The 25,012-nt window shown below is 42.4% G+C and overlaps 1 protein-coding gene across 1 annotated transcript in view; it reads left to right on the forward strand.

Moving 5' to 3' along the window:
- Positions 1-25,012, forward strand: part of IQSEC3 (IQ motif and Sec7 domain ArfGEF 3) — a 218,977-nt gene that overhangs the window by 141,564 nt on the left and 52,401 nt on the right. The window contains exons 3-4 of the mRNA XM_068277664.1: positions 1,860-2,088; positions 18,797-19,791. Coding sequence (XP_068133765.1) covers positions 1,860-2,088; positions 18,797-19,791 — 1,224 coding nt within the window. The remainder of the gene's footprint in view (positions 1-1,859; positions 2,089-18,796; positions 19,792-25,012) is intronic.

Raw genomic sequence — 25,012 nt, forward strand, 5'->3', positions numbered from 1 at the left:
TGTAAAGATTATTATGCTTTTGCTTATCTTTCAGAGCAGAGAGGAAGTTATGAGTTCAGATCCGCTTTAAAAGTCACTCTCTGGAAGGTGGGCAGGGGAGGCAATTCTCCACAAAAGGTGGAACAAAAATTAGGAGAAATAGAGGTGCAGATAAAATATTTAAATGGTAAATTCGCATTCTTGTTTGAGTATCCTTTATTTTTGAATTAAAGAACTATTGTACACATTGTGCAATCACCACTACCTCCCCGAACCGGGCCGAGGCAGAGGCGAGAGAGGCTCCAGCCTCAGGGCACAGTGTAGGGAGGGGGGTGCACACAACTCACTCAGTTATCATTCCCCTTTTGTGTTTGAAGCAGAGAGAAATAAGTAAAGGGGATACATGGCAGTGACTGCAAGCCAGATAACTAGAGATTAAGGTTTTGGGGCCCCTCTCGACTCCGACTCCTTAGTCTGATACTTACAATACCAGGGCTGTGCAGTTGGTACAAAAATCACCGGACTCCTCAGTTTATTGAAACCACCAACTCCGACTTCAGATACCCTAAATTGCTCCGACTCTTTGACTCCAACTCTATAGCCCTGCTAATAAGCAATGTTAATGTATTATACATAGAACATGGCAGAGATTAACTCAACCAGAAAGCTGTTTAGTTCCATTAGTGGAGAATCGGCCATAAAAAGCTTATAAATGATTCCTGGATGGCTGCCAGGTACCTGAAGCTTAATTTGGACAAGACTGAGCTTCTAATATTCCCACCCCGCACAGCTGCACCCCTCCCAGATCTGCACGTCACTATTGAAAATACTACTATCCACCCTACCTCCCAAGCCCGCTGTCTAGGCGTTACTCTGGACTCTGAACTTTCCTTTACAGCCCACATCCAAGGTATTGTCAGATCCTGCAACTTCCACCTCCGCAACATCTCCAAGATCCGCTCCTACCTGTCACTTGACACCACTAAACTCCTTATCCATGCCCTTGTCATCTCGCGCCTAGACTACTGCAATTCTCTTTTATCTGGCCTCCCCTCTAACCGTACTGACCCACTTAAATTGGTAATGAATGCGGCAGCCAGACTGATACATTCTTCTCACCGCAGTGCCTCTACAACTCCGCTCTGTAAAGCCCTACACTGGCTCCCCATCAGCTTTAGGATCAATTTCAAAATCCTGTGCTTGGCCTACAAATCAGTGCACAAGACCTGCCCGACCTACATCTCTGATCTGGTCCACAGGCACATACCAGCCCGCCCCCTCCGATCCTCCAATGACCTGCGCCTAGTCGCACCACGCATAACTCAGTCACACGCACGATTGCAGAACTTCACCAGGGCTGCCCCTACTCTCTGGAACTCTCTCCCACCAGCCGTCAGACTCGCCCCCACCTTTAATACCTTCAAACAAGCTCTCAAGACTCACCTCTTCACGCTCGCATACCCCCCTACACCAGTATCATAATATGTTCTGTTAGACCCCCTCTCAAAAGACGCACCTATTGTCTCCACCCCACCCTTTAGATTGTAAGCCTCTGGCAGGGCCCTCCTCCCTAATGTATCCATCTTGATTATGCAATCTTACTCACAACCACCCTTCTTGTAGACTCGAACAGTCTCTATCTTGACCTATGACACTGTATTGTTATCAAATCATTTGCATGATCTTGTTTTGTTGTGAGTTTCCGTATGTTCTACCTGTATGTTAACCCATTTATCTATTGTGCAGCGCTGCGTAATATGTTGGCGCTTTATAAATACAATAAATAATAATAATAATAATAATTTTATGGGGGGTTTTTGACAAAAGAGCTTACCAGGAAGGTACAATATAGTTAATACGACTGTATTTTCATTTGGCAGTGATGACTCTTGCGGGAAAAAGCTGGTGTGTACAGCTTGGGATGTACGGGAGGACAGTCATGCCAGCAGCGCCCTCTCCAAGCAGCCCGGTGAAGAGGATTCGGTGACCAAGGCCAGCCTACACCACACGGGCTCCCCTGTGAGGGTGCAGAAGGGGAAAAGTGTGGCGACTTGTTCCCATGGCAACAACAGTGACTACGAGCTGTCCATGGATCTCAAGAACAAACAGGTAAGAGTCTTCTTCCTTCTGCTGAACTCACTGCTCAGAGTTTAATCTCCTCATGATCATTGAAACTTCTAAAGCCAACCTGATAGAGGTAATCGTAAATCAGAGATTCTACAAAAAACAAAATGTTATACTAGACGCTGTAGATCTGCATAGCTCTACTTTTCCTAAGACAAATCCCAAAACTAATTAAATCATATCTATGTAGTTTAAAGTGAACCTTAGATGAAAATAAACTGATGAGATAAACAATTGGATCTGTCCTCCTACTCCTAAAAAATATATATTTTTTTTAGATATCCCATGGTTTTATTTTAAATGTAAATGTTTTTTTAAAGTAGATTGAATGTTTAGTTGTCTATGCTCAATGGTAGTCTATTAAGATTTCAAGAGTTAAAATACATGAACTATTGACCTTTTTCTATCTTTCCCCTGCCCTCAGAAGTTGTATGCTGCCAGGAAAACGTTTATGGCTGTAATTAGCTTATCAGTGAGGTTTGCTATAGCCCCAGAAACTGTCACTTGCATGCCTGAACATTCACTCTTTCTGGCAGCAAAATAAAATAATATAAACAGCCTGGTTATTAATATGTTTTGCACTTTACATACACGTTTATCTCTTTATGTCACATGTCACCTTGGTTACATTTTAAGTTTTCTAACAGGCTGCATTACACAGAGATACCTGTGATTCATTATGACACAACTCTGAACCACTGCATGCTTCACTGGGAAAGCTGCCATGCAGGGCTCTCAGCTGTTAGAACTGGGACCCAGTAGAGATAGAAAATCAGTATCGCTAGTATTTTTTATTTTTTTTAATAGAGATTGTTTAGGGCCTGAGCCCACTAACGCAGTTGTGTCCCCATTTCAGCAACACATCAATGTTACAGATGCTGGAAAGTGGACACAACTGTGCACAACTGCGTTAGTGGGCTCAGGCCCTTAACAACCAGCACTTGCTGGAGCGATTTTCAGGGAATGCGATTCTGACCCTGCATGAAGTCGCTCTGAAAATGTAAGTGCCGGTGATTCCTTGACAGCATCTTTTTATAAACGCTTGTGAATTGAAAAACTCTTGCTAATGTAATGCTATGTTTGTGTTCTCACTGGAGCAATGTAAAAAAAAAAAATCCCCCATAGCATTACATTAGCAAGAGCTTTTCAAATCATTAGCGCTTAAAGTGAACCTGAGATGGGGCCAAATAAAAAATGTATACATACCTGGGGCTTCAGCCCCCTCCGCCCAGATCGCTCCCTCGTCGTCCTCAGTCGCAGCCTGGATCTTCCGCAAATTACCCCAGAAAGACCTCAGTTCCAGGGCATACTGCGCATGCGCGACCTGGCCATGTGCGCCCCTGGTGTATTACCGCACAGGAGCAGAATGCTCTCGGCATGATGGGGGAGCGCGCTCAGCTGGACTATGCCTGCACTGACTGGACAACTTACCGGGACCAGTTGCAGACAAACCAGTCAGCGAATAAGGACGACAAGGGAGCCAGAGGGGACTGGTGGAACCCCAGGTATGTATACATTTTTTATTTGGCCCCATCGCAGGTACACTTTTAAAAGCTCTTGCAGTGTGAACCAGCAGTAAGCACTTTAGTGCTTAAGGTAAGCGCACCATACACATGCTGATAATGCTGTGCCAGAAATCAAAACATTGAGTGTCAGAGAGATAGGCATGGGCACTACCTGTTGCCCAAAAGAGGCAAGACTGATGGTCTTTAAAGTGAACCAGAGGTGAAAATAAAATGATGAGATAAACAAATATATTTATCCTCCTACTCCTAAAAATTACTTTTAAAGTATCCCAGGGTTTTCTTTTATATTTAAACATTTACAAAGTAGATTGAATGTTTTATGGTCTCTAGTCAGTGGCAGCCAATTAAGTGTCCTAGAGTTAGAAAAAGATCAGTAGTTCATGTATTTTATCTCTCCCTGCACTTAGAAGTTGAATTCTGCCAGGAAACCTTTTATGGCTGTAATTTTCTTATCAGTGATGATTACTATATTCCCGACAAGGTGACAAGACATAAGCTGTCACTTCCATGGCTAGAAATTAAATATTTCAGGCAGCAAAATAAAACGAGTAAAACAGCCTAGTTATTACTATGTTTTGCACTGTACATACACATGGTTATCTCATCATGTCACATGTCGCCTCAGGTACATATGTGACATGATGAGATCACAAAAGGAACACTTCCTTCCACAGTCCTTTGTACGGTAGGAACACACCAGGCAGAATCGCATATGCATTTTCCATAGCACACAGTGGAAAACGCATATGCTATCCTGCCTAGTGTGTTCCTACCCGTAGGAAAGGGTCTACAGTTGTGTTCAAAATTATTCAACCCTCACTGAAAACCCCCACAAAATTATTCAACCCCCACAGAACACTACCACAAAAGTTTTGGGATAGTGTTCTGTGGACTGATGAAACAAAATTAGAACTGTTTGGGCCCATGGATCAACGCTATGTTTGGAGGAGGAAGAACCAGGCCTATGAAGAAAAGAACACCTTGCCTACTGTGAAGCATGGAGGGGGGTCAATCATGCTTTGGGGCTGTTTTGCTTCTGCAGGTACAGGGAAGCTTCAGCGTGTGCAAGGTACCATGAATTCTCTTCAATACCAGGAGATATTGGATGAAAATGTGATGCAGTCCATCACAAACCTGAGGCTTGGGAGACGTTGGACCTTTCAACAGGACAATAATCCCAAGCATACCTCCAAGTCCACTAGAGCATGGTTGCAGATTAAAGGCTGGAACATTTTGGAGTGGTCAATGCAGTCACCAGACTTAAATCCGATTGAGAACCTCTGGTGGGACTTAAAGAAAGCAGTTGCAGCGCGCAAGCCTAAGAATGTGACTGAACTGGAGGCTTTTACCCATGAAGAATGGCTGCAAGACACTTGTGTCAAGCTATGCTTCACGTTTAAAAGCTGTTATAACTGGAAAAGGATGTTGTACTAAGTACTAACAATGAATGTCAGAATCAGAATTTATTTCGCCAAGTACAACGGTGGATTGTACCCGGAATTGGTTTTGGAGCATACAGGGTCGTTGATGAAAAAGACAAGAAATAGCATACGGTTAAGCGTGGTACATACGTAGACATGGGACAAGCATACATAGGACAACATTACAGCTTGTGCGTACAATGAAGCAGAGCATCATATACAGTTAAGCATGGTACATGTCACTTGGCGGTTGAATAAAACTGATAATGATGTGAGCACAGAAAAGACATTTGTGGTTATTTCATTATAAATGTTATGTTATATTTGTCTGACTTACAAGTGCCTCTTTGATTTAATTGTAAACAAGATGACTGAAATGATCCAAATCAATGTCAAACTGGCCAAAACACTCAATTTCAGTGGGGGTTGAATAATTTTGAACACAACTGTATTTATCTATGAAACAGGAATAACAGCAGAATTCTGCAAGCCAACATAGTGGAAGAACAAACTAGAAACTACTATAGAGAGACACAACAGCACATAACACTGAACATGCACATCAGCAAAATGCACAGTGCCACCTTGTGGCTTTTTAGCACAATCAACATTTAAACATAAAAGCTGTTGCATAACTCATCAAAAGCAACAAAAGTAAAGGAAAAAAAGAAAAACAGCTATAACTCTTTGATAAAATATTGAATTGATAATTCAACAACAGCGCTGATTTACATTTCTTATAAATGCTCATTTCAAGCAGATTATTTCCAGTGACAAAACTTTCATGTGTGTACAAGGCTTTTGTCTCTGCTACATTCCTCAGGGAACAAGAGAAAAAAAAAAAAACAGTATTAAAAGGATTGACAAACCGTTTGTGTTATGTGAAAAGGATAACACAAGCCCTTCAAAGAGAATATGTAATGATACCCTATTTGAAATTTAGGAATGTACCCTTGAGAATATTAACATGTAATGCAAGTACTACTGTTTTTCTGTGGCTGGTAAGTTGGGACAATTTATTTCAAGAGTCAAAAAGGGGGTAAATATCCCGGGTACTGGCGAGGTTACATGGACAGATGAAGGTAAAATTGAAAGAGAATATTCCACGATACTCCTCTCAGAAGATGATGGGCATTGCAGTGCGGGGGTCGTTGTTTTGAAGATAATTAAGTTCTTGATCAAATTCAGTTTTTTACAGACCTTTGTAGCTCAGCATATGAAACAAAATATTACCTGTAAGCAATCGCTTATTAGGTCTCTCACAGACAAAAAAGTCTGGGGCTGGTAGATGTGAGGAGATTAGAACAATAACCCTCTGCAGTCAGGTAGCAAAAGATCTGCTTTGAGAGACATGAATGGTAAATCAGTGCTGAAATAAAGAAACATAAATGATATAAGCACAAGGGAAGGCACTTTTTTACTACCAGGACAATAACAAAGACGTATCTAGAAAAGCAAAAAAGAAATGTATCTTGGTTTTATTGATTATACAGCCCAGTTTACAAATGAGTTGTGAGGCTGTGTAAAATTTGATAAGACATGGTCAACGTTGCGAAATGACACAGAAAATAAAATTTGGGTGCAGTTTTATAACCGTTTGGATTGTATTATGTGTGGCCATCTTAGAACGTAAATCCTTCTTTCTTGGCGTGAGAAGGGTGCCCATAAATACAGTACATCACTCCTTTTGTGGGACGATCAGTCTTTCAGTCTGCTAATTTTATCACATTGGAGGAATTTATACCACAACATGGGCATACAATCGATCTTTCGATCGATTTCTGAGTAAAAATTCAAATGGGTCAATCGGGAATGCTAGAAAATATTGGTCACCAGTGCTCGATCAGGTGCACAGTGGTAACAACATTTGATATCCTTACAACCACTGTCCCCCCTCAAAGTGAATATGTCCCCCCTCCCCCCCATGCCTGTGTGCAAGGTTGAAGGCTAACCTGTCACGTCAGAACAAATCCTGGCCTCCTACGGTGTTGGCTTCCCCGTGAGCGCTAGACCATGTGACGCCAGTACATGTAACAACGTTATTAGGTGAGCCTTCAGCACTGCACATCTATCAAATGATCGATTTGGGTGCATATCTATTGAGTGATGTATAGGCATATATAAAGGACAACTGAAGCGAGAGGGATATGGAGGCTGCCATATTTATTCCCTTTTAAAGTGACACTGAAGCAAAAAAAAAAGTATAATATACCGATAATGAATTGGTTGTGTAGTACGGATAATTACTAGAACATTAGCAGCAAAGAAAATATTCTCATATTTTTATTTTCAGTTACTTTTTTCTTTTTAATAACATTGCATCATTCTCTAATATTTGCAGTTTACACACGACTCAGCATTCTAAACGATTTCAGAGCAGGCTAGTGAACTTTTGAACTTTCCTCTGCAAAAAAAAACAAAATACAGGGACTGACATTTGAGATAATAAGCTTCAGAAGACAGAGCTCTCTGCGACTTTGAAAGTCGTGGAGAGATCAGTGGATCTTTTGCATAGATAACAACTTGCGTCTCTTAACTCTTCCTGTACTGGAAACTATATTAGACTCGTATCTCTGCTGCTAATGTTTTATTTCTTAGCTGTACTACACATACAAATCATTATACGTTTATTTTCACTTCACATTCCCTTTAAGCAATACCAGTTGCTTGGCAATTCTGCTGATCCTCTGCCTCTTATGCTTCATACACACTTGAGATAAAAGTCTTTGGAAAAGGCAAGATCACAGACCAATTTTACCCCATTACATGTAGTATGAGAGCCATACTCTACACAGTCTATTCTATGGAGCTGAACTCCCCATCAGACAGAAATCTTTGCAGGATGCTGCACACAAAGATGCCCGTACACACTCAAAAGATCATTATCTGCAAAAGATCTGTTCCTGCAAAATATCCATTCCTGCAAAATGCATTCATAGTCTATGAGATCTGCAGATCCTCATACACACTTGCTTTAACAGACAATCATCTGCAGATCATCTGCAGATCAGATCCACCAGGATGGATTTTCAGATATGCAGATGATTGCCAGATATGCAGATGAAGTCTGTTAAACAAGGTGTGTATGATGATCTGCAGATCTCATAGACTATGAATGCATTTTGCAGGAATGGATATTTTGCAGGCACAGATCTTTTGCAGATAATGATCTTTTGAGTGTGTACGGGCATCTTTGTGTGCATTATCTTGCAAAGATTTTATCTGATGGGGAGTGCAGCTCCATAGAATAGACTGTGTGTAGAGTATGGCTCTCATACTACATGAAAGGGGGGAAAATTGGTCTGTGATCTTGCCTTTTCCAAAGACTTTTATCTCAAGTGTGTATGAAGCATTAGTACTTTCAGCCATAGACCCTGAACAAGCATGCAGCAGATCAAGTGTTTCTGACATTATTGTCAGCTCTAACTGAATAAGCTGCATGCTTGTTTCTGGTGTTATTCAGACTCTTCTGCAGCTAAATACATCAGCAGGGCTGCCAAGCAAATGCTATTGTTAGAACGGAAATAAATATGGCAGCCACCATATCCCTATCACTTCAGTTGTCCTTTAACTTAAACAGTTCAAAGCAAAGCCTCACAATTACTTGAACAGTGACAGTCCCTTCAATTCAACTCTATTCATTAAGGGCTCGTTTCCACTAGTGCGGCGTGCGTCTCATAGACGCACGCCAGCACTGAGCGGGTGGGCGGGATCGCAGGCAAATCCCATGAACCGTGCCATGCACGGCTATGGGATTCGCAGCCTCCACGACGAATTCTGCAGGGGTTCCGGCCGAATCGCTCCCGCAAGCGATTCCGCCGCGGCCCCGTCATCCCCTATGGCAGAGTTTCCCCGTGCGAATCATGTGCGGGGAAACTCTGCAGAATCGCCGGCGACATCGCCGAAGTGGAAACGGGCTTTAAATGTAAACCATAGTTGAGCTTGCTTACATGCAAGGATGCTGTGTAAAATGGTAAAATGCAAGTAAAAAAAAGTATGTTGTGATTTGCAGATCATATAAACCAGGGGTCGGCAACCCGCGGCTCCGGAGCCGCATGCGGCTCTTTTTCACCTTCGCCGCGGCTCCTAGGCGGCTCCGGTGTCAGTGGCTGCGGCGCGCGTGTGACGTGTGCTGTGCTGTCGCTGGCCGGCAGCCTATCAGAGAGGCCGCCAGACCAGTGCAGTGCACTGAGTGCAGGGCTTCGGGTGGCCATTTTCCCGTAGCCCTGTTTATATTATAAACCTTATATTTAAAGGAAGATAAACAAATGCTGAATGGAGAAAAAACAGTATATGCTCATTTTGCATTTAAAGGGGAGTTTCAAAAAAGTTTGCACATGGCAACAAAAGACGAAAAAGTTGTGTACTGCTGAACAAAATCAGTGTGGAACATGTGACAGGTAATGAGGCTAATTGACAACATAATTGTGTATAAAAGGGCATCTCAGAGAAGGCGAGTCTCTCGGAGATAAAGATGAGGAAGGATACACTAGTCTGTGAAACACTGCAAGGCAAATAGTGCAACAATTTAACAATATTGTTCCTCAACATAAAATTGTAAAGAATGTTTGGATTTCATTATCTACAGTCAATAAAAGCATTAGATTCAGATAATACAAATAAATCTCTGTACACAAGGAACAAGATTGAAAGCCAGTATTGGATGGTTGTGCCTTCTGGTAGAACTGTGTTTAAAACAGACATGATTTTGTAGTAGTAATCATTGTACAGACTCAGGAGCACTTCTGAAAACCGTTTCACAAATGCAAGCTAAACCTCACTATGCAAAGGAAAAAACATTTCTAAACATGATCCAGAAACACTACCACCTTCTCTGAGCCCCAGCTCACTTAAAGAGACTCTGAAGCGAGTCTATATTCTCTTTTTAAACTTTTGTTCATTTTAAGCACCATAAGCCCTGTTAAACCCAGTTTCTGTCATGTATACCATTACTGCAGTTGTAAATTGTCTGTGTTGTGCTTCTTGTTCTCCTGTAATATGTCTATGCCATGTGTACCACAAAAAATTCTGAATATAGCGCTTGCTGTATTTGGCGAAATAAATCTGATTCTGATTCTGAAACTGCCGCTATCCCGCAGCAAAACGAGGGGTTTATACCCACAAATCCCCTCTGTAAAATCCACAAATTTCTTGTTCGTGGATTTTGCTGCTCATGGAGGCAGAGCTTTGAGCTGCAACTCTGCCTCCATGCGCGTCAATCTGCCGGCTGATCTCCGCCTCTCTTCGCCCCTATCAGTGAAGGAAGACTGAGAGGGGCAGGGAGAGGCGGCGATCAGCGGGGATTGACGCACGAAGAGGCAGGGTTACAGCCCTAAGCTCTGCCTCAAGCAGGAAGTGCTCCCCGGACACAGGAGAGGGGATTTGTGGGGTTTAAACCCCTCATTTTGTCGTGGGATAGCGGCAGTTTAGCAGGGCTTATGGTGCTTAAAATGAATAAAAGTTAAAAAAAAAATTTAGACTCGCTTCAGAGTCTCTTTAAAGTGGTCTGAAAGTCAGCATTTCTACTTTGCTCGAAAAGATTCCTCACAGCTTTAAAGCTACTATCCCAGACATTTTTTTAGCAGAACATCACTGAAATGATTAAACAAAGCACCTTGTCCTGCTATTGAGCTTCAAATACCCATCAAAACTGGAGATAACAGTCCCTTTGTTTACATTCCAATGCTGATACATTTGTCTGTAACAAGTAAAAAACAGTTTCTGAGAAGCTGTCTCTGCTTCAGGCACACACAGAGCTCAGAACAACTCATTAGAAGATTTTAATATATAATAAAAAGCAATTGGAATAAAATGCAATGACAGTTTTCAGGGCAAGAAAAACTACACTTTGGAAACTTGTAAATTTGTAGACAGACAATATTACTTGTGCACCAAAGCAAATATGATAACTGTATGAATAATACAAAGTAGAAAAACACATTTTTATTGAATGTTATGTCAGAGTTTCAGACCACTGTAACATGAACTGAGATGAAGTGGAAAACTTTGCCATGGTCTGACAACTTTACATTTGAAATCCTTTTTGGAAACCATAGGTACAGAGTCCTCCAGACTGAAGAGAATCTAAGAGGCCACCCTGTTTATTATCACTACATAGAAGTGCTGTAACAATAATCCCCTTGATTATGCAGAGTTGGGTCCGAGGGCTTCTCCTTCTCTTTTCCACTTTTCAGAGAAAGTACAACAGAACAGAACATATTTACCAGCGCCATTTGTCGTCTTCTTTCCTTCAGCCACAAGCATTATTTTTGCATACTGCCGGCACCCGATACATGTCATGTGATCGGGAGCCAGGTATGCAAGCATATAGCATGCAGCTACTGGAAGGAAGAGGAATCCCAATGCTGGAGATGGTAAATCTACAGTACATACATTGCTCCGCTGCACTTGCAGTGCATTGGGGAAGGGGGGGGGGGGGGGACTGTGTGTGTGATACAGACACGGCGGAGGGGGAGAGTGATGGAACAAGGGTGGAATAAACAAATCAGGGGTCACATTGGTGCACGTATTGTTGCGTCGCTGGTGAGTTGGTCGCCTGGGAAAGCTGATTGATGGCTCTCCCTGCTGCGGCAAAACTCCCCGGAGGTGCTAAATACTATTCCCCCTCTGAGTTTTCGCAACTCAGAGGGAGCTGTCATTCTGGGTCCGGCAGCCCCGAGTTACCCTTACCCGCCCCACGCAGCATAACATTGCTTCTATGGGGCGCCTGCTTTTGGCATCCAGCGGTGAGCTCTGTGAGCCAAAACCACCTGCTTTGTCAGAATGTGTCATTAAACATGGGCCTCATTGTTTTCTGACAAAAATATATGTACCTCTTGGAGTCATCTCACTGTATGAATACGTTCACATTGGGGCATTGTGGTGCGATTTTATTCAGGCATCTTAAGGCAGAAAGTCGCACTGCAATAGTAAGTCAATGTGACGTTCAGAGTGCATTCCGACAGACACTTTAATATCCCAGTGCAGTGCATTACTGCATAATGTAGCAGTAAAATATACTTTTAATTAACTAGGTTTAAATGTGCGGTGCAATTTTATTGCACCGTTTGCATTCCTGGTTTTACAGGGAACCCAAAGCAGCTCCCATTGAGACCCTATCCTTACAGTTCCTGTCCTCTAAAAATGAGATATATATTTTTTCCCACTGTTGATCTTCGCTTCAAACCTCTTTCCATCCGCCTCCATCCAGTCGCAAGTCTGTGGCAGGCTATGTCTGCAGAGAAAGCGGCAGTCGACCATCTGTTACCTTCCTGTTTATTACAAAGCAAACCCACAGCGATAGATGTTCTTTTCTTTCTGAGCTGATTATAAATTCAAATCTATTCTCTTGTAAAAGATGGAATATTCATAATATGAAATTATGCTTGTCGTGCCTGACTGTTAAGATCTCCCGTTGATAGTGCGCCCAGACGGAATTGTAATGTATACTTCCTGCCGCAGGTGCCTGTCTGAGAAATGACACCTATCACATTCTCCACCCCTCCTTCTCCCCATCACCGACATGCCTGCCTTATTTAATGACCAAAATCCAGGCACAGATCTGCATGTAACATAGTAAATGGAATGAATTTGTTTAAAGAGACACTGAAGCGAAAAAAAAATTATGCTATAACTAGCTCTTGGCCCGGCATTGTCCGGGTATGTATTTGGCTGGTGTTGGCTCCGCCCACTTTTCCTAACCCTACCACACTATTACTCACTTACTTTAATGACCAAGTGTGTGAGCTTTGCGGTCTTTGGCATCAGTAATTTGCATTGAAATAAAATAAATCTGATTGGCTGTGGCTCCACCCCTTTTCTGAATTTGAACCCCAATCACCCAATGGCCAACTGTACCAGGTACAGGTGATTAATATTGCAAGAGGCTTGTGCCATTAACAGTGCAAGAATGGTAGCAATTAAATATTCCCCCTTGAAAATCAATAGGTGGATTTTGATTGGCTTTTGTAGGCTCCACTCACTTTTCTGAATATTAATCCCAGTCACCCAGTGACCAACTGTGCAAAGTTTGAGAACCCTACCATTAACAGTGTAAGAATGGCTGCAGTTTACATTTTCCCAATGACATTTGTATTTTTCTCCACCCACTGATGTCCCGACATTGCTCGCGTATGTATTTGGCTGGTGTTGGCTCCGCCCACTTTTTCTAACCCTAACACACAATTACTCAATGACCAAGTCTGTGAGCTTTGCGGTCTTTGGCATCAATATTTTGCATTGAAATGAAACACATATGATTGGCTGTTTGTGGCTCCACCCCTTTTTCTGAATTTGAACCCCAGTCACCCAATGACCAACTGTATCAGATTTAAGGCTTGTGCCATTAACAGTGCAAGAATGGGAATAATTACATATTCCCCTGAAAAATCAATAGGTGAATTTTGATTGTTTTTTGTAGGCTCCACCCACTTTTCTGAATATTAAACCCAGTCACCCAGTGACCAATTATGCAAAGTTTGACAGCCCTTCCATTAACAGTGTAAGAATGGCTTCAGTTTACAGTTTAACAGTGAAATTTGTATTTGTCTCCGCCCACTGATGACCCAGCATTGCACGCTTATGTGGCTGGTGTTGGTTGCGCCCACTTTTCCTAACCCTAACACACAATTATTCAATAACTCAATGACCACGTTTGTCAGCCTTGCGGTCTTGGGCATCAATAATTTGCATTAAAATGAAACAAATCAGATTGGCTGTTTGTGGCTCCACCCCCTTTTTTAATGTAAACCCTTGTCACCCAATGACCAACTGTACCAGGTTTGAGGCTTGCGCCATTAACAGTGCAAGAATGGCAGCAATGAAATATTCCCCTTAAAAATCAATAGGTGAATTTTGATTGGCTTTTGTAGGCTCCACCCACTTTTCTGAATATTAATCCCAGTCACCCAGTATTCAACTGTGCAAAGTTTGAGAACCCTACCATTAACAGTGTAAGAATGGCTGCTGTTTACAATTTTCTTCCCAGTGAAATTTGTATTTTGTCTCTGACCACTAATGACCAGATTATGTATCTGGCTATGTATCTGGCTAGTGTTGGCTGCGCCCACTTTTCCTAACCCTAACACACAATTCATCAATTACTCAGTTAGGGCTCTTTCACATTAGGGCAGATTTTCTGCGTTTCAACGCAAAGGGTAAAGTTTGCGTTACCCAAGGTGAAATGAAAGTCCATAGACTTTCATTTTAGCTTTCACATGTAACGCAGCCTTTTTGTGCGTTGCGTTACACTGCACCCAGGCGCAGTTTTTCAGCCGACGCTAGCTTTATGCGTTACAATGTTAGTCAATGTAAAACGCACACTATGCGCGTTTTTAATCCGTTAACGCAGGCAATCAGTCCCAGAATGCAACAGAGGAACAATGTAGAAAGTTGAAAACTAAAAGAAAAAATAATTACCTGCGTTTTTCTATGTGCAGTAACGCATTGAAAACGGATTAAAAACGCACACTCACTGCAGTGCAACGCATATCAAAACGCAGTAAAAGGCATACAACAAAACGTATGCTTTGAGCGTTCTCCAACGCAAGCTCTGATGTGAAAGAGCCCTTACCAAGTTTGTGAGCTCTGCGGTGTTTGGCATCAATAATTTGCACTGGAATGAAACAAATCTGATTGGCTGCTTGTGGCTCCACCCCCTTTCTCAATTTGAACCCTAGTCACCCAATGATCAACTGTACCAGGTTTAAAGCTTGTGCCATTAACAGTGCAGGAATGGCAGCAATGTAAATATTCCCCTTGAAAATCAATAGGTGTATTTTGATTGGCTTTTATAGGCTCCACCCACTTTTCTGAATATTAATCCCAGTCACCCTGTGACCAACTGTGCAAAGTTTGAGAACCCTGCCATTAACAGTGTAAGAATGGCTGCAGTTTACATTTTCCCAGTTAAATTTGTATTTGTCTCCGCCCACTTTTTATGGAAATAAAAAATATCCTATACTTTATTCCAGGTAATGTACTATGTGTGTGCCAAATTTCATTCAAATCCGTTCAGCCATTTTTGCGTGATCGAGTAACAAACATCCAAACTTTCCCATTTATAATATTAGGAGGATGAATTGGTTGTGTAGTACAGATAATTACTAGAACATTAGTAGCAAAGAAAATAGTCTCATATTTTTATTTTCAGTTATATAGTGTTTTTTTTATAACATTGCATCATTCTCTAATATTTGCAGTCTACACACTACTCAGTATTCTAAATGCTGAAAAAAAAAACAATACAGTCACTGACACTTGAGATAATAAGCTTCAGAAGACAGAGCTCTCTTCGACTTTGAAAGTGTGGAGCTCAATGGCTCTTTTGCTTAGATAACAACTGGATTTTCTTAACTCTTCCTGTACTGGAAACAATATTAGACTTATGTCTCTGCTCCTAATGGTTTATTTCTTAACTGCACTACACATACAAATCATTATATCATAATTTTTCTTTTTCGCTTCAGTGTCTCTTTAAAGAGAACCCGAGGTGTGTTTGAAGAATATTATCTGCATACAGAGGCTGGATCTGCCTATACAGCGCAGCCTCTGTTGCTATCCCAAACCCCACTAAGGTCCCCCGGCACTCTGCAATCCCTCATAAATCACAGCCATGCTGTGAGGCTGTGTTTGCATCTGTAGTGTCAGTCTCAGCTGCTCCCCCGCCTCCTGCATAGCTCCGGTCCCTGCCCCCATCCCTTCCCTCCAATCAGCAGGGAGGGAAGGGATGCAGGCGGGGACTGGAGTTCTGCAGGAGGCGGGGAGAGCAGCAGACTGACACTATAGAGATAAACACAGCCAGCTCTGACAAGCTGTTTGTCAGCAGCGTGGCTGTGATTTATGAGGGATTGCAGAGTGCAGGGGGACCTTAGGGGGGTTTGGGATAGCAACAGAGGCTGGGCTGTATAGGCAGATCCAGCCTCTGTATGCAGATAATATTCTTCAAACCCACCTCGGGTTCTCTTTAAGAGGTGTCAAAAATAAAAAATGACTATTTAACCTTTTAGCAGACAAATCACGGCGGCGATGTATCCCTGACATGTCTTCTCGGTTCTGATCACATGATATGACATGTGATCGGGATTCAGGAGACTGTGTCAGTGTTATAGCACCGCTCGGTAGTGGAATAGGGAAGAAGGAAGGTTCTCTTCCATCACCCCTGGCACGGTCTCCTGGATCCTGATCACAATGTCATATCATGTGATCGGGACCCAGAAGACATATCCAGAAGTTTAGAGCCATGGATTGAGGAAAAGACAAAGCCGTTCGGAACAGGTAACTATAACTGCTTCCTGCCACCCGTTAGCTTGGCTGCACTAGACAGGCAAACGATTTTAACCGGCAGAGGTTTAGACTAGAGTGCACAGCAGTTTAGAGAGCACAGTTAACGGGTTAAAGTGAATGTGTACCACTTTAAAAATAAAAAAGTCAGATACTCACCTAAGGAGAGGGAAGGTTCGGTCCTAATGAGCCTTCCCTCTCCTCTCTCGGTCCCGTGCAGGATCCCCCGTAGCAGTATTCGACCAGTTCGGTCAAATACTGCCACTTCCGCCGCCGAACGGATGTTTCGGAAGCCTTCTGGAGCACTTGGGCTCCCGAAGATGGCCGATTCATACTACGCATGCGCGAGCGCCCTCTTTGACGCATTTGCACGTGCATAGTATGGAGCGTCCCGTCTTCGGAAGCCCGAATGCTCCCGAAGACCTTTGAAGTCCCTGCGGCAGCGGACGTGAACGGAGGAGCCAGCGCAGCACTGAGGGCACCGGGAGAGGAGAGGGAAGGCTCATTAGGACCGAGCCTTCCCTCTCCTTAGGTGAGTATCTGACTTTTTTATTTTTTAACGTGGTACCCATTGGCTTTAAGAGCCTACAGAGTAGCACCTGCTGTCATTGTATTCCTCAACACAAATGCAGGAATATATAAAACCAGTTAACCAACCAAACCAGCCAAATGGAAAGATAAAAACAAAGGAACATATCCATCTGATATTATGTAAGGCTACAGCAAATATTTGCATCAACGGCAATGCATTATAGTAGATATAAAAGAAAAGTCTATATGTAGTAGCTAGGCCAAGAGGTTCACAATGCAAAAAGGATTGTAATAAGATAGATATTATAGTAGTCAGTGCTTTGCTTTAAAGTGGACCTGAATTCTTGCACAGAACAGAAGGAAAACATAGAGAAATGTCTGCTTTCATGAAAGCAGGAAGTAGACACACTGCAGATTTATTGCGGAATTTGTATCAGCCGTAACAAAGAAATGTTTTTCTTTAAAGGTTATTATGCTGGTGCTTATCTTTTAGAGCAGCGAGGAAGTTCTGAGTTCAGGGCCGCTTTAAATATTTGGAGCCCCCACTATCCAAAATGGTTCACACAAGATAGAACCCATTTCCTAAGGATATATCCAGCTAGGGCCGCATAGTATAGGACATGGTGAGTTCTCTCTGTAATTGTGTAATTTTACTGGAGATTATAGTTCATAGTATAGTTTTGGCAGTGGATAATCACCATGGCAACACTGGGAATGTCAGTGGACTGAATCTTGACATAGTAGGTAACTTGGCAACACTGGTAATACGAATACTTAGGAGCTAATTTGGATAGAATCCCACCAGTAAGCAGTGTAAACAGGATGCATTCACATGTAATACAAAATATATGCGGCTTGGTATTGGGCCAGTCCAAGACAAAAGGAAAGGCATTGGATTGGCCTAATTTCAACTCTGGAATTGATCACCAGAGCAGATGTTCCTATTGGAGATTTATTCCTAAATGCTGGAGTTAAAGCTGAATACAAATGTTAGGCTATTGCAGCCTAAAATCGTAATTTACCAGCATTTGTCTATAAATGTGCTACCGTGTCCCCTGCTGAGCAGGCTGTTCTGTTGTATGGAGGAGGAAGGGAGGGGTGGAGTCTGAACTCTGTACAGACATAATTAAAGTGGACCTGAACTCTTGTACACAGGACAGAAAGAAAACAGAGAAATGCACCCTGTATGTATTTAGAGAAATGAACCTGTCTAATTCCCCCTCATCTGTGACTAATCACAAGTGTAATTTGATCTCTCAGCTGTGTCAGCTGACTGCGTTGGCAGAGCAGCTAATTTGTAAACACAGGATGTTAACCCCATGTCTGCTTCCATGAAAGCAGGAAGTAGACACACTAGCCCGTATTGAATTCACTTTTTCTCCTAAGTTGTCTCCTAGGTGATATTTTTCATACATTATTAAAATGCCATTTAAGCCACCAGCAGGCAAGAAAATGCTCAAATTAATTTTGATAGAACTTTTCCACCTATTTTTTTGGTATTTTTTTTTTAATTGCAGAGTGCTGAAAAGTTATTTTGAAGAGAAGATGAAAAATTATCTCCTAAGAGATTATGAAAAAGTTAATTGCATAGGGGCCTCTGCAGATTATTTCAGGATTTGTATCAGCTGTAACAAATACATGTTTTTCTTTAAAAGTAGTTATGCTGTTGCTTATCTTTTAGAACAGAGAGGAAGTTCTGAGTTCAGGTCCGCTTTATCTCACTGTGGCTTGTTTGCAAAGGTAACATTGAAGAAGCTACAGGATATTGTCCATAGCAACCAAACCAATCTAAGTTAACACTTTTCTAGTCTTGCCAAAGAGAAAAACAGCTTTTATGTTGGCTGCAGACAAGACAACATGGCCACCTTTACTTCTCTCACTTGGTCATTTGATAAAGTGTAGCTGATTAACAAACCTATTTCCTTTCTTTCCTAGATTGAGATGCTGGAACATAAGTATGGAGGTCACATGGTTTCTCGAAGAGCTGCATGCACCATCCAGACTGCCTTCCGCCAATACCAGCTCAGCAAGAACTTTGAAAAGATCCGAGACTCGCTCTTGCAAAGTCGGCTACCAAGGCGTATCTCACTGCGTAAAGTGCGAGTTCATAACCCTGACAACTTTGCATCAGCTGAGAAGGCTCTCTTGGAGAGTTATAACTTGATGGGCATTCCTCTGGTAAGGTCTCCATCTCTTCCAGCCACCATCAGTGGGGCATTAACTGAACTGGAAGACTCCTTTACTGAGCAGGTACAGTCTTTGGCCAAATCCATTGACGATGCCCTTAGTACTTGGAGCCTAAAGACCATGTGTGCCTTCCCAGAGGCTGGTTCATACCAGATACGGGAGGCCTTTATGCATCAGAATCCTGATCTGGACCCACCTAAACTAGAAGAGCGGGAATACGACGAAGGCCAGCTGGGGACGCTTCCAAAGAGCAGCAGCACATTGATGATGGCCTTTAGAGATGTGACTGTTCAGATAGACAATAATAATATCTCAGTCTCCTCATCAACCTCTTTATCTATGTCCAACTGTCTTTCTGGCACACCAAATCCAAAACCAGAAGAAGATCGGGCTGGTGGAGAAATCACACTTGAACCTCCTTCTCAAGCGGGGCCATCAAGTGATCCTCAACAGGTACAAAACTGTGTACCAGAAGTGAATGGAGATGGGGTGGGGAAGGAGTTAGTTGGTCCCGTTCAGACTGAACAAGAACCTGCTGACCTCTCAGAACAACTGAGCAGCAGTAGCACGTCTACCTCAGCCAAGTCCGTATCCGAGGTGTCTTCTAAAGAGGCCTTGCAAGCCATGATCCTCAGCCTTCCTCGTTATTATTGCGAAAATCCAGCTAGTTGTCGCTCACCAACTCTGTCTACAGACACCATGAGGAAAAGACTCTACCGCATCGGGCTCAACCTCTTCAACATGTAAGCAGAGGCCTTACGATGTTATGGGGAGAATTTATAATATGTCTTTGGGTCACCAGTGATCAGGTATTATAGAATGAGAGCTTGAAAAAATGCTTCCAGTAAACAGTGGTTAACAAGTACCGATAACACGTGAGATTTTTATGAAGGGTTGGTATCCGTTACAGACTTGGACAACTGAAAGACTCCCCTTACTGTAGTGTTAGAATTGGAAGGGCAAGAAACTGTAAATGAACCAGTCTGAGTTACCTCTCCTATATGAAAAGTGGAGTCCTGACCTGCAGAGTTTCCTCTCCTAAAGCATAAGTACAGAGTACTGGACTGCAGAGTTAACCCACCTATAGGAACAGTGTAGAGTCCTAACCTACAGAGTTCTCCTATAGCAAGATTGTAGACCGTTGCCTCTCCTATGGGAGCAACCAGCTTTCAAGAGCGATGTGCTTAGGTGAATCACTTCTTTTGCTAAAGATGCAACTCAGATACAACAGCCAAAAAGTACCTAGCAGTGTCCTCCAATCGTTTTCAAATGATTACTCCATTTATTAGATAGCTGAAATTACAATCATAATGTAGAGGACAGGCTTGACATCAAATGCAACATTTTGAAAGACACATCCTTTTTTCATGAAGCATGTGTAGCCATATACAATAAATGTATGACTTCCAGCTTTAAATATACCTACTCAAAAGAGCAGCTAATCAGAAAACACACTGACAAATAGAACACAAAGGCCGCATCGTTCGGAGGGTAGGAGATAGTGTCACAATACGGGCGGACCAGATGGCAGACTGAAAATCATCCCAACTAATAGAATGAATACAACCCAAATTGCAAACCAATCATAGGGCAGCATGCAAAAGACCGGAAGTTAGTCCTGTAGGAACAGTGTAGAGTCCTGACCTGCAGGGCTACCCCTCCTGCAGTTGGACTCCAAAGTTTTGACTTGCAAAGTTACCCCTCCTACATAAAAAGCAAGAGTAGTAGAGTTAACATTACCATAGGAAGAATGTGGAATCCTTACCTGCAGAGACCTGCAGCAGAGTCCCTGCTCTGTACAGCTTATTCATAATGCAGGAAGTCAGAAAGTTTGTAGGCGGCAATCTATACTCTTCAAAGAGAGTACAGATTCCAGCCTGCTAAAGAAATGCACATTTTGCACCAATTTTGGTAAATTATAGCTGGCTGCAACTGAAATGCCAAGACATTTTTTAACAGCAGCAATGACATTTTTAACAACATAAAAACACCAACTTAGTCACATATGTTCTCCTAGATCTGTGTAGGGGCTCATTTGCAGTGCATCATTTTATTTGTATAAAGTACCTTATTAGCGGTTGACAAAAAAAATACTGCCATAGGCTTCGATCTCCTCTGAGAGTTCAGACTGTGTCTGATGTAGTCTGAACAGCAGGATAATGCAATCCACGCAGTAGCAGCCCTCCCCGCATAGCTTTAAATGAACTCCCTCAACTTTGCCACTTTAGGTCATGTGATCGAAATTTTAAGACGGGAATTATTTAGTTGCGGACACTTCATTTTACACAAACATATAACATTTTAGCACTCCGATTACTAATATATTAGATGGTATTTTTAGATCTCTGCCTAGAGATCGGCTTTACATTACAAACCATATTTTAGAGCGCTGAAATATATTTGTATCAATTTTTAATGAAGTTCAGTTTCACTGTAAGTAAAGAGATTGCAGACGCTCATTTGCTATGCAGACCTTATAAACTAAAGTTCAGTAATTGCAGAGGACTGTAAAAGGGACATTGTTAGACTACAGCCACGGAGCAAGCCTGTATCAGCAGAATGAACTATGCTTATTACATCTAATTTACGGAACTTCTTCTGGGTTGGAGAAGATAAACAATCTTGTAGGCCAGGCATAGATTTGTTTAAAACAAGTCCACTAGAAAACACACAGGGTTTTATTTGAACAAATTCACTTTAATTCTTCAATCACCAATATTCTAAGTTGCGGACATAGCGTGCAGACACGGTTTCAGAATTCCAAATCACAAAAGAGACTGCCTGACACGTGTTTCACGGCCAAAAGCCGCTTCCTCAGAGGCACACTGTATACAAACATATCAGCTGCAGATCACAGGAAATGCACCACCGCAATCTGAAAAGAAAAAAGGCACTCTGCGACAATTCCATGCGTGCAGCGCACCACCATGGACAAGAGGTTGCAACCTCTTATCCATGGCAACGAATCGTCGCAGAGTGCCTTTTTTCTTTTCACTACAGATTGCGGTGGTGTATTTCTCATGATCTGCGGTTGATGTATTTGTATACTGTGTGCCTCTGAGGAAGCGGCTTTTGCCCATGAAACACGTGTCAGGGAGTCTCTTTTGTGATTTGGAATTCTGAAATCGTTTCTGCACGCCAGGGGCTTGAATCACTAAACTGTGATAACTCAAATATCACACCTTATTATCAGAGATATTACACCTTATGAAAATATATCACACCTTATGAAAAGATATCACACCTTATCAAAGATATCAATCCTTATCAAAGTTAACACGCGTTATCAGAGTAGCATAGCGAGCGCTACGAACCCGCAGGGGCTCAGAGCAGGACGAGTGCCATTGCCAATTAGCAAGCATAAGTTTGTAGCCCTCGCTATGCTACTCTGATAAGGCATGTTAACTTTGATAAGGTGTGATATCTTTGATAAGGTGTGATATCTTTTCATAAGGTGTGATGTCTTATCATAAGGTGTGATATCTTTTCATAAGGTGTGATCTTTGATAAGGTGTGATCTTTGATAAGGTGTGATATTTGATAAGGTGTGATATTTGGTAAGGTGTGATATTTGAGTTATCACGGTTTAGTGAATCAAGTCCCATGTCCGCAACTTAGAAGATTGTTGATTGAAGAATTCAAGTGAATTTGTTCATATAAAACCCTTTTGTAGTGGATTTGTTTGATGCTTTGTTGTGGGGTGGATCAGAACTACTTGTTTTATTGTGGTTTTTGTCGCTATAGATTTATTTAATAGTGGATGTAGGGGCATACCAACACATCATGGGGCCCCCAGCAAAACTGTAATGGCCCCCCCAGTGTTCACACCCTTTGTGAGGAGTGCTCATCGACAACAAGTTAAATAATCGCACTCAATGCCAAGCCGCTGCAACTAAAGCTAACAAAATTTTGGGATGCATTAAAAGGGAAATAAAACCTCGAGATGCTAGCATAATATTGCCCCTGTTTAACTCTCTAGTAAGGCCACATCTGGAATATGGAATTCAGATAATTATGTAACTATGTACCTTGTCTATCCCTTGTGACCCTCACAGCCAGGGAGCCCATCTTGCTAGAGCCATAAAACAAGTGTGGGCATCATAATCATCGCACGATAATAAGCGTATCCACAAAAACACCTGATCTGAAGGATGGTCCCTTTATCTAATGGGAGTGAAGTAGTAATTGGGGCCCCCTTACAGCTCTGGGCCCCCCTGCGGCTACAGGGGCTGCTCCTTTGTAGTTACGCCCCTGACTGGTTGCTATTAGGTGGGAAACATTTCCAGTCCTCAGGTAGCATGCTGGCCTAGTAGCTTGTCCTGTAGTCTTGCAGAGAGTCCTAGGTTAAAATCTCATCCACAACACTATATGTACAGCATTTGTTGGTTCTCCCCAAGTATGTGTGGGTTTCCTCTGGGTACTCTGGTTGCCTCTGGTGAAGAGCCTGGTAGACTGTGGTTGAGAAATACAATGATCACCATTGCAGATTGTGAGCTCCTCTAATGTACATTGTCCCTAGTTCTCAAAAGGCCAGCAACATTTAGAAAAACAAAGTAACGTAATTAAGTAATATTAGCAAATGTCAACTACCATCATAAGCTCAATGCGCAAACTGTTTAGCATAACGTGTGCTACTGTATTTGCATAACACGTATTATACAAGCAATGCATGCATTGGGTACATAATGCAAGCTGCACAATTTGACTATTACTTTTTTTTCTCTTAAACACCCTTATAAGTTACTAGCCATTCAGGAAGTGTGAACAATATGACTTTTAGCACCTAATAACAGACAAGACACGTCCTGGCGGACTCAAAGCACCAGAGATGCAACCACTAGGATGCACTCTATAGGCCAGTGATGGCTAACCTTGGCACTCCAGCTGTGGTGGAACTACAAGTCCCATAAGGCATTGCAATAATCTGACAGCTCTAAGCATAACTCAGGGAGGCACAGGCATGATGGGATTTGTAGTTTTGTCACAGCTGGAGTGCCAAGGTTAGCCATCACTGCTATAGGCAGTAGCAGTGTTAGGGAGTGTTGCCTAACCAAGGTCTCCTCACTGAATAGGTGCTGGCTTACTGGGCTGGAAGAGCTGAGATGTGAACCCTGGTCTCCTTTGCCAGAGGCAGAGCTCTTAACCAGTACACTATCCAGCCACTGCTGCAGACAATATTTAACAAACCCACACCAGGGATTCTGGGTCATTTATGTTTTTTGAAGACCACCTGTTGGGTCCACCTTTGTTATGTGCTGCTGCACAAGCCACCATGTATGGGAGAGCACACTCTGCTACAGAACATATTTGCAAGGTGCCATACTCTGCGCCCTATGAAACTCAATGGAGTGGGCATCATGGAACATATCTGTAGTCAGATAACATAATGGAATCTTTCCACTCTGCAACTTTTTAAACATTTTTATTTAAACACAAAACAACACAGGAAAACTTGTGTTATTATAAAAGGCATGGTACAATGCATAAAATACTGAGAAAACTTGCACAGAGCACCATGAACTCTATGCCAGCTCTGACCAGTGGCCCTGGTGAAACTTGGTAAATGAGACCCATAGTTTGATGAGGCCTTTTTGTAAACCCTCCTTACTAGAGATGGCTCGAATCTCCGATTTTCGGTTCGCGAACCTCGAACGCGAACCTCCGCAAAAAGTTTGGTACACGTGAAGTTCCGCGAACCGCAATAGACTTCAATGGGGAGGCGAACTTCGAAAATTAGAAACATTTATGCTGGCCACAAAAGTGATGGAAAAGATGTTTCAAGGGGTCTAACATCTGAGTTTTTGCATGGGGGAGTGGGATAGAAGCTAGAAGTCCCGGGGAAAAATCTGGATTTGACGCATGGCAGCGTTTAAGGGCAGAAATCACATTGCATGCTAAATTGGAGGCCTAAAGTGCTTTAAAATATCTTGCATGTGTATACATCAGTGTAGTAGAAATTCACAG

The sequence above is a fragment of the Hyperolius riggenbachi genome, chromosome 3 (genome assembly GCF_040937935.1).
Source record: "Hyperolius riggenbachi isolate aHypRig1 chromosome 3, aHypRig1.pri, whole genome shotgun sequence".
Classification (NCBI taxonomy): domain Eukaryota; kingdom Metazoa; phylum Chordata; class Amphibia; order Anura; family Hyperoliidae; genus Hyperolius; species Hyperolius riggenbachi.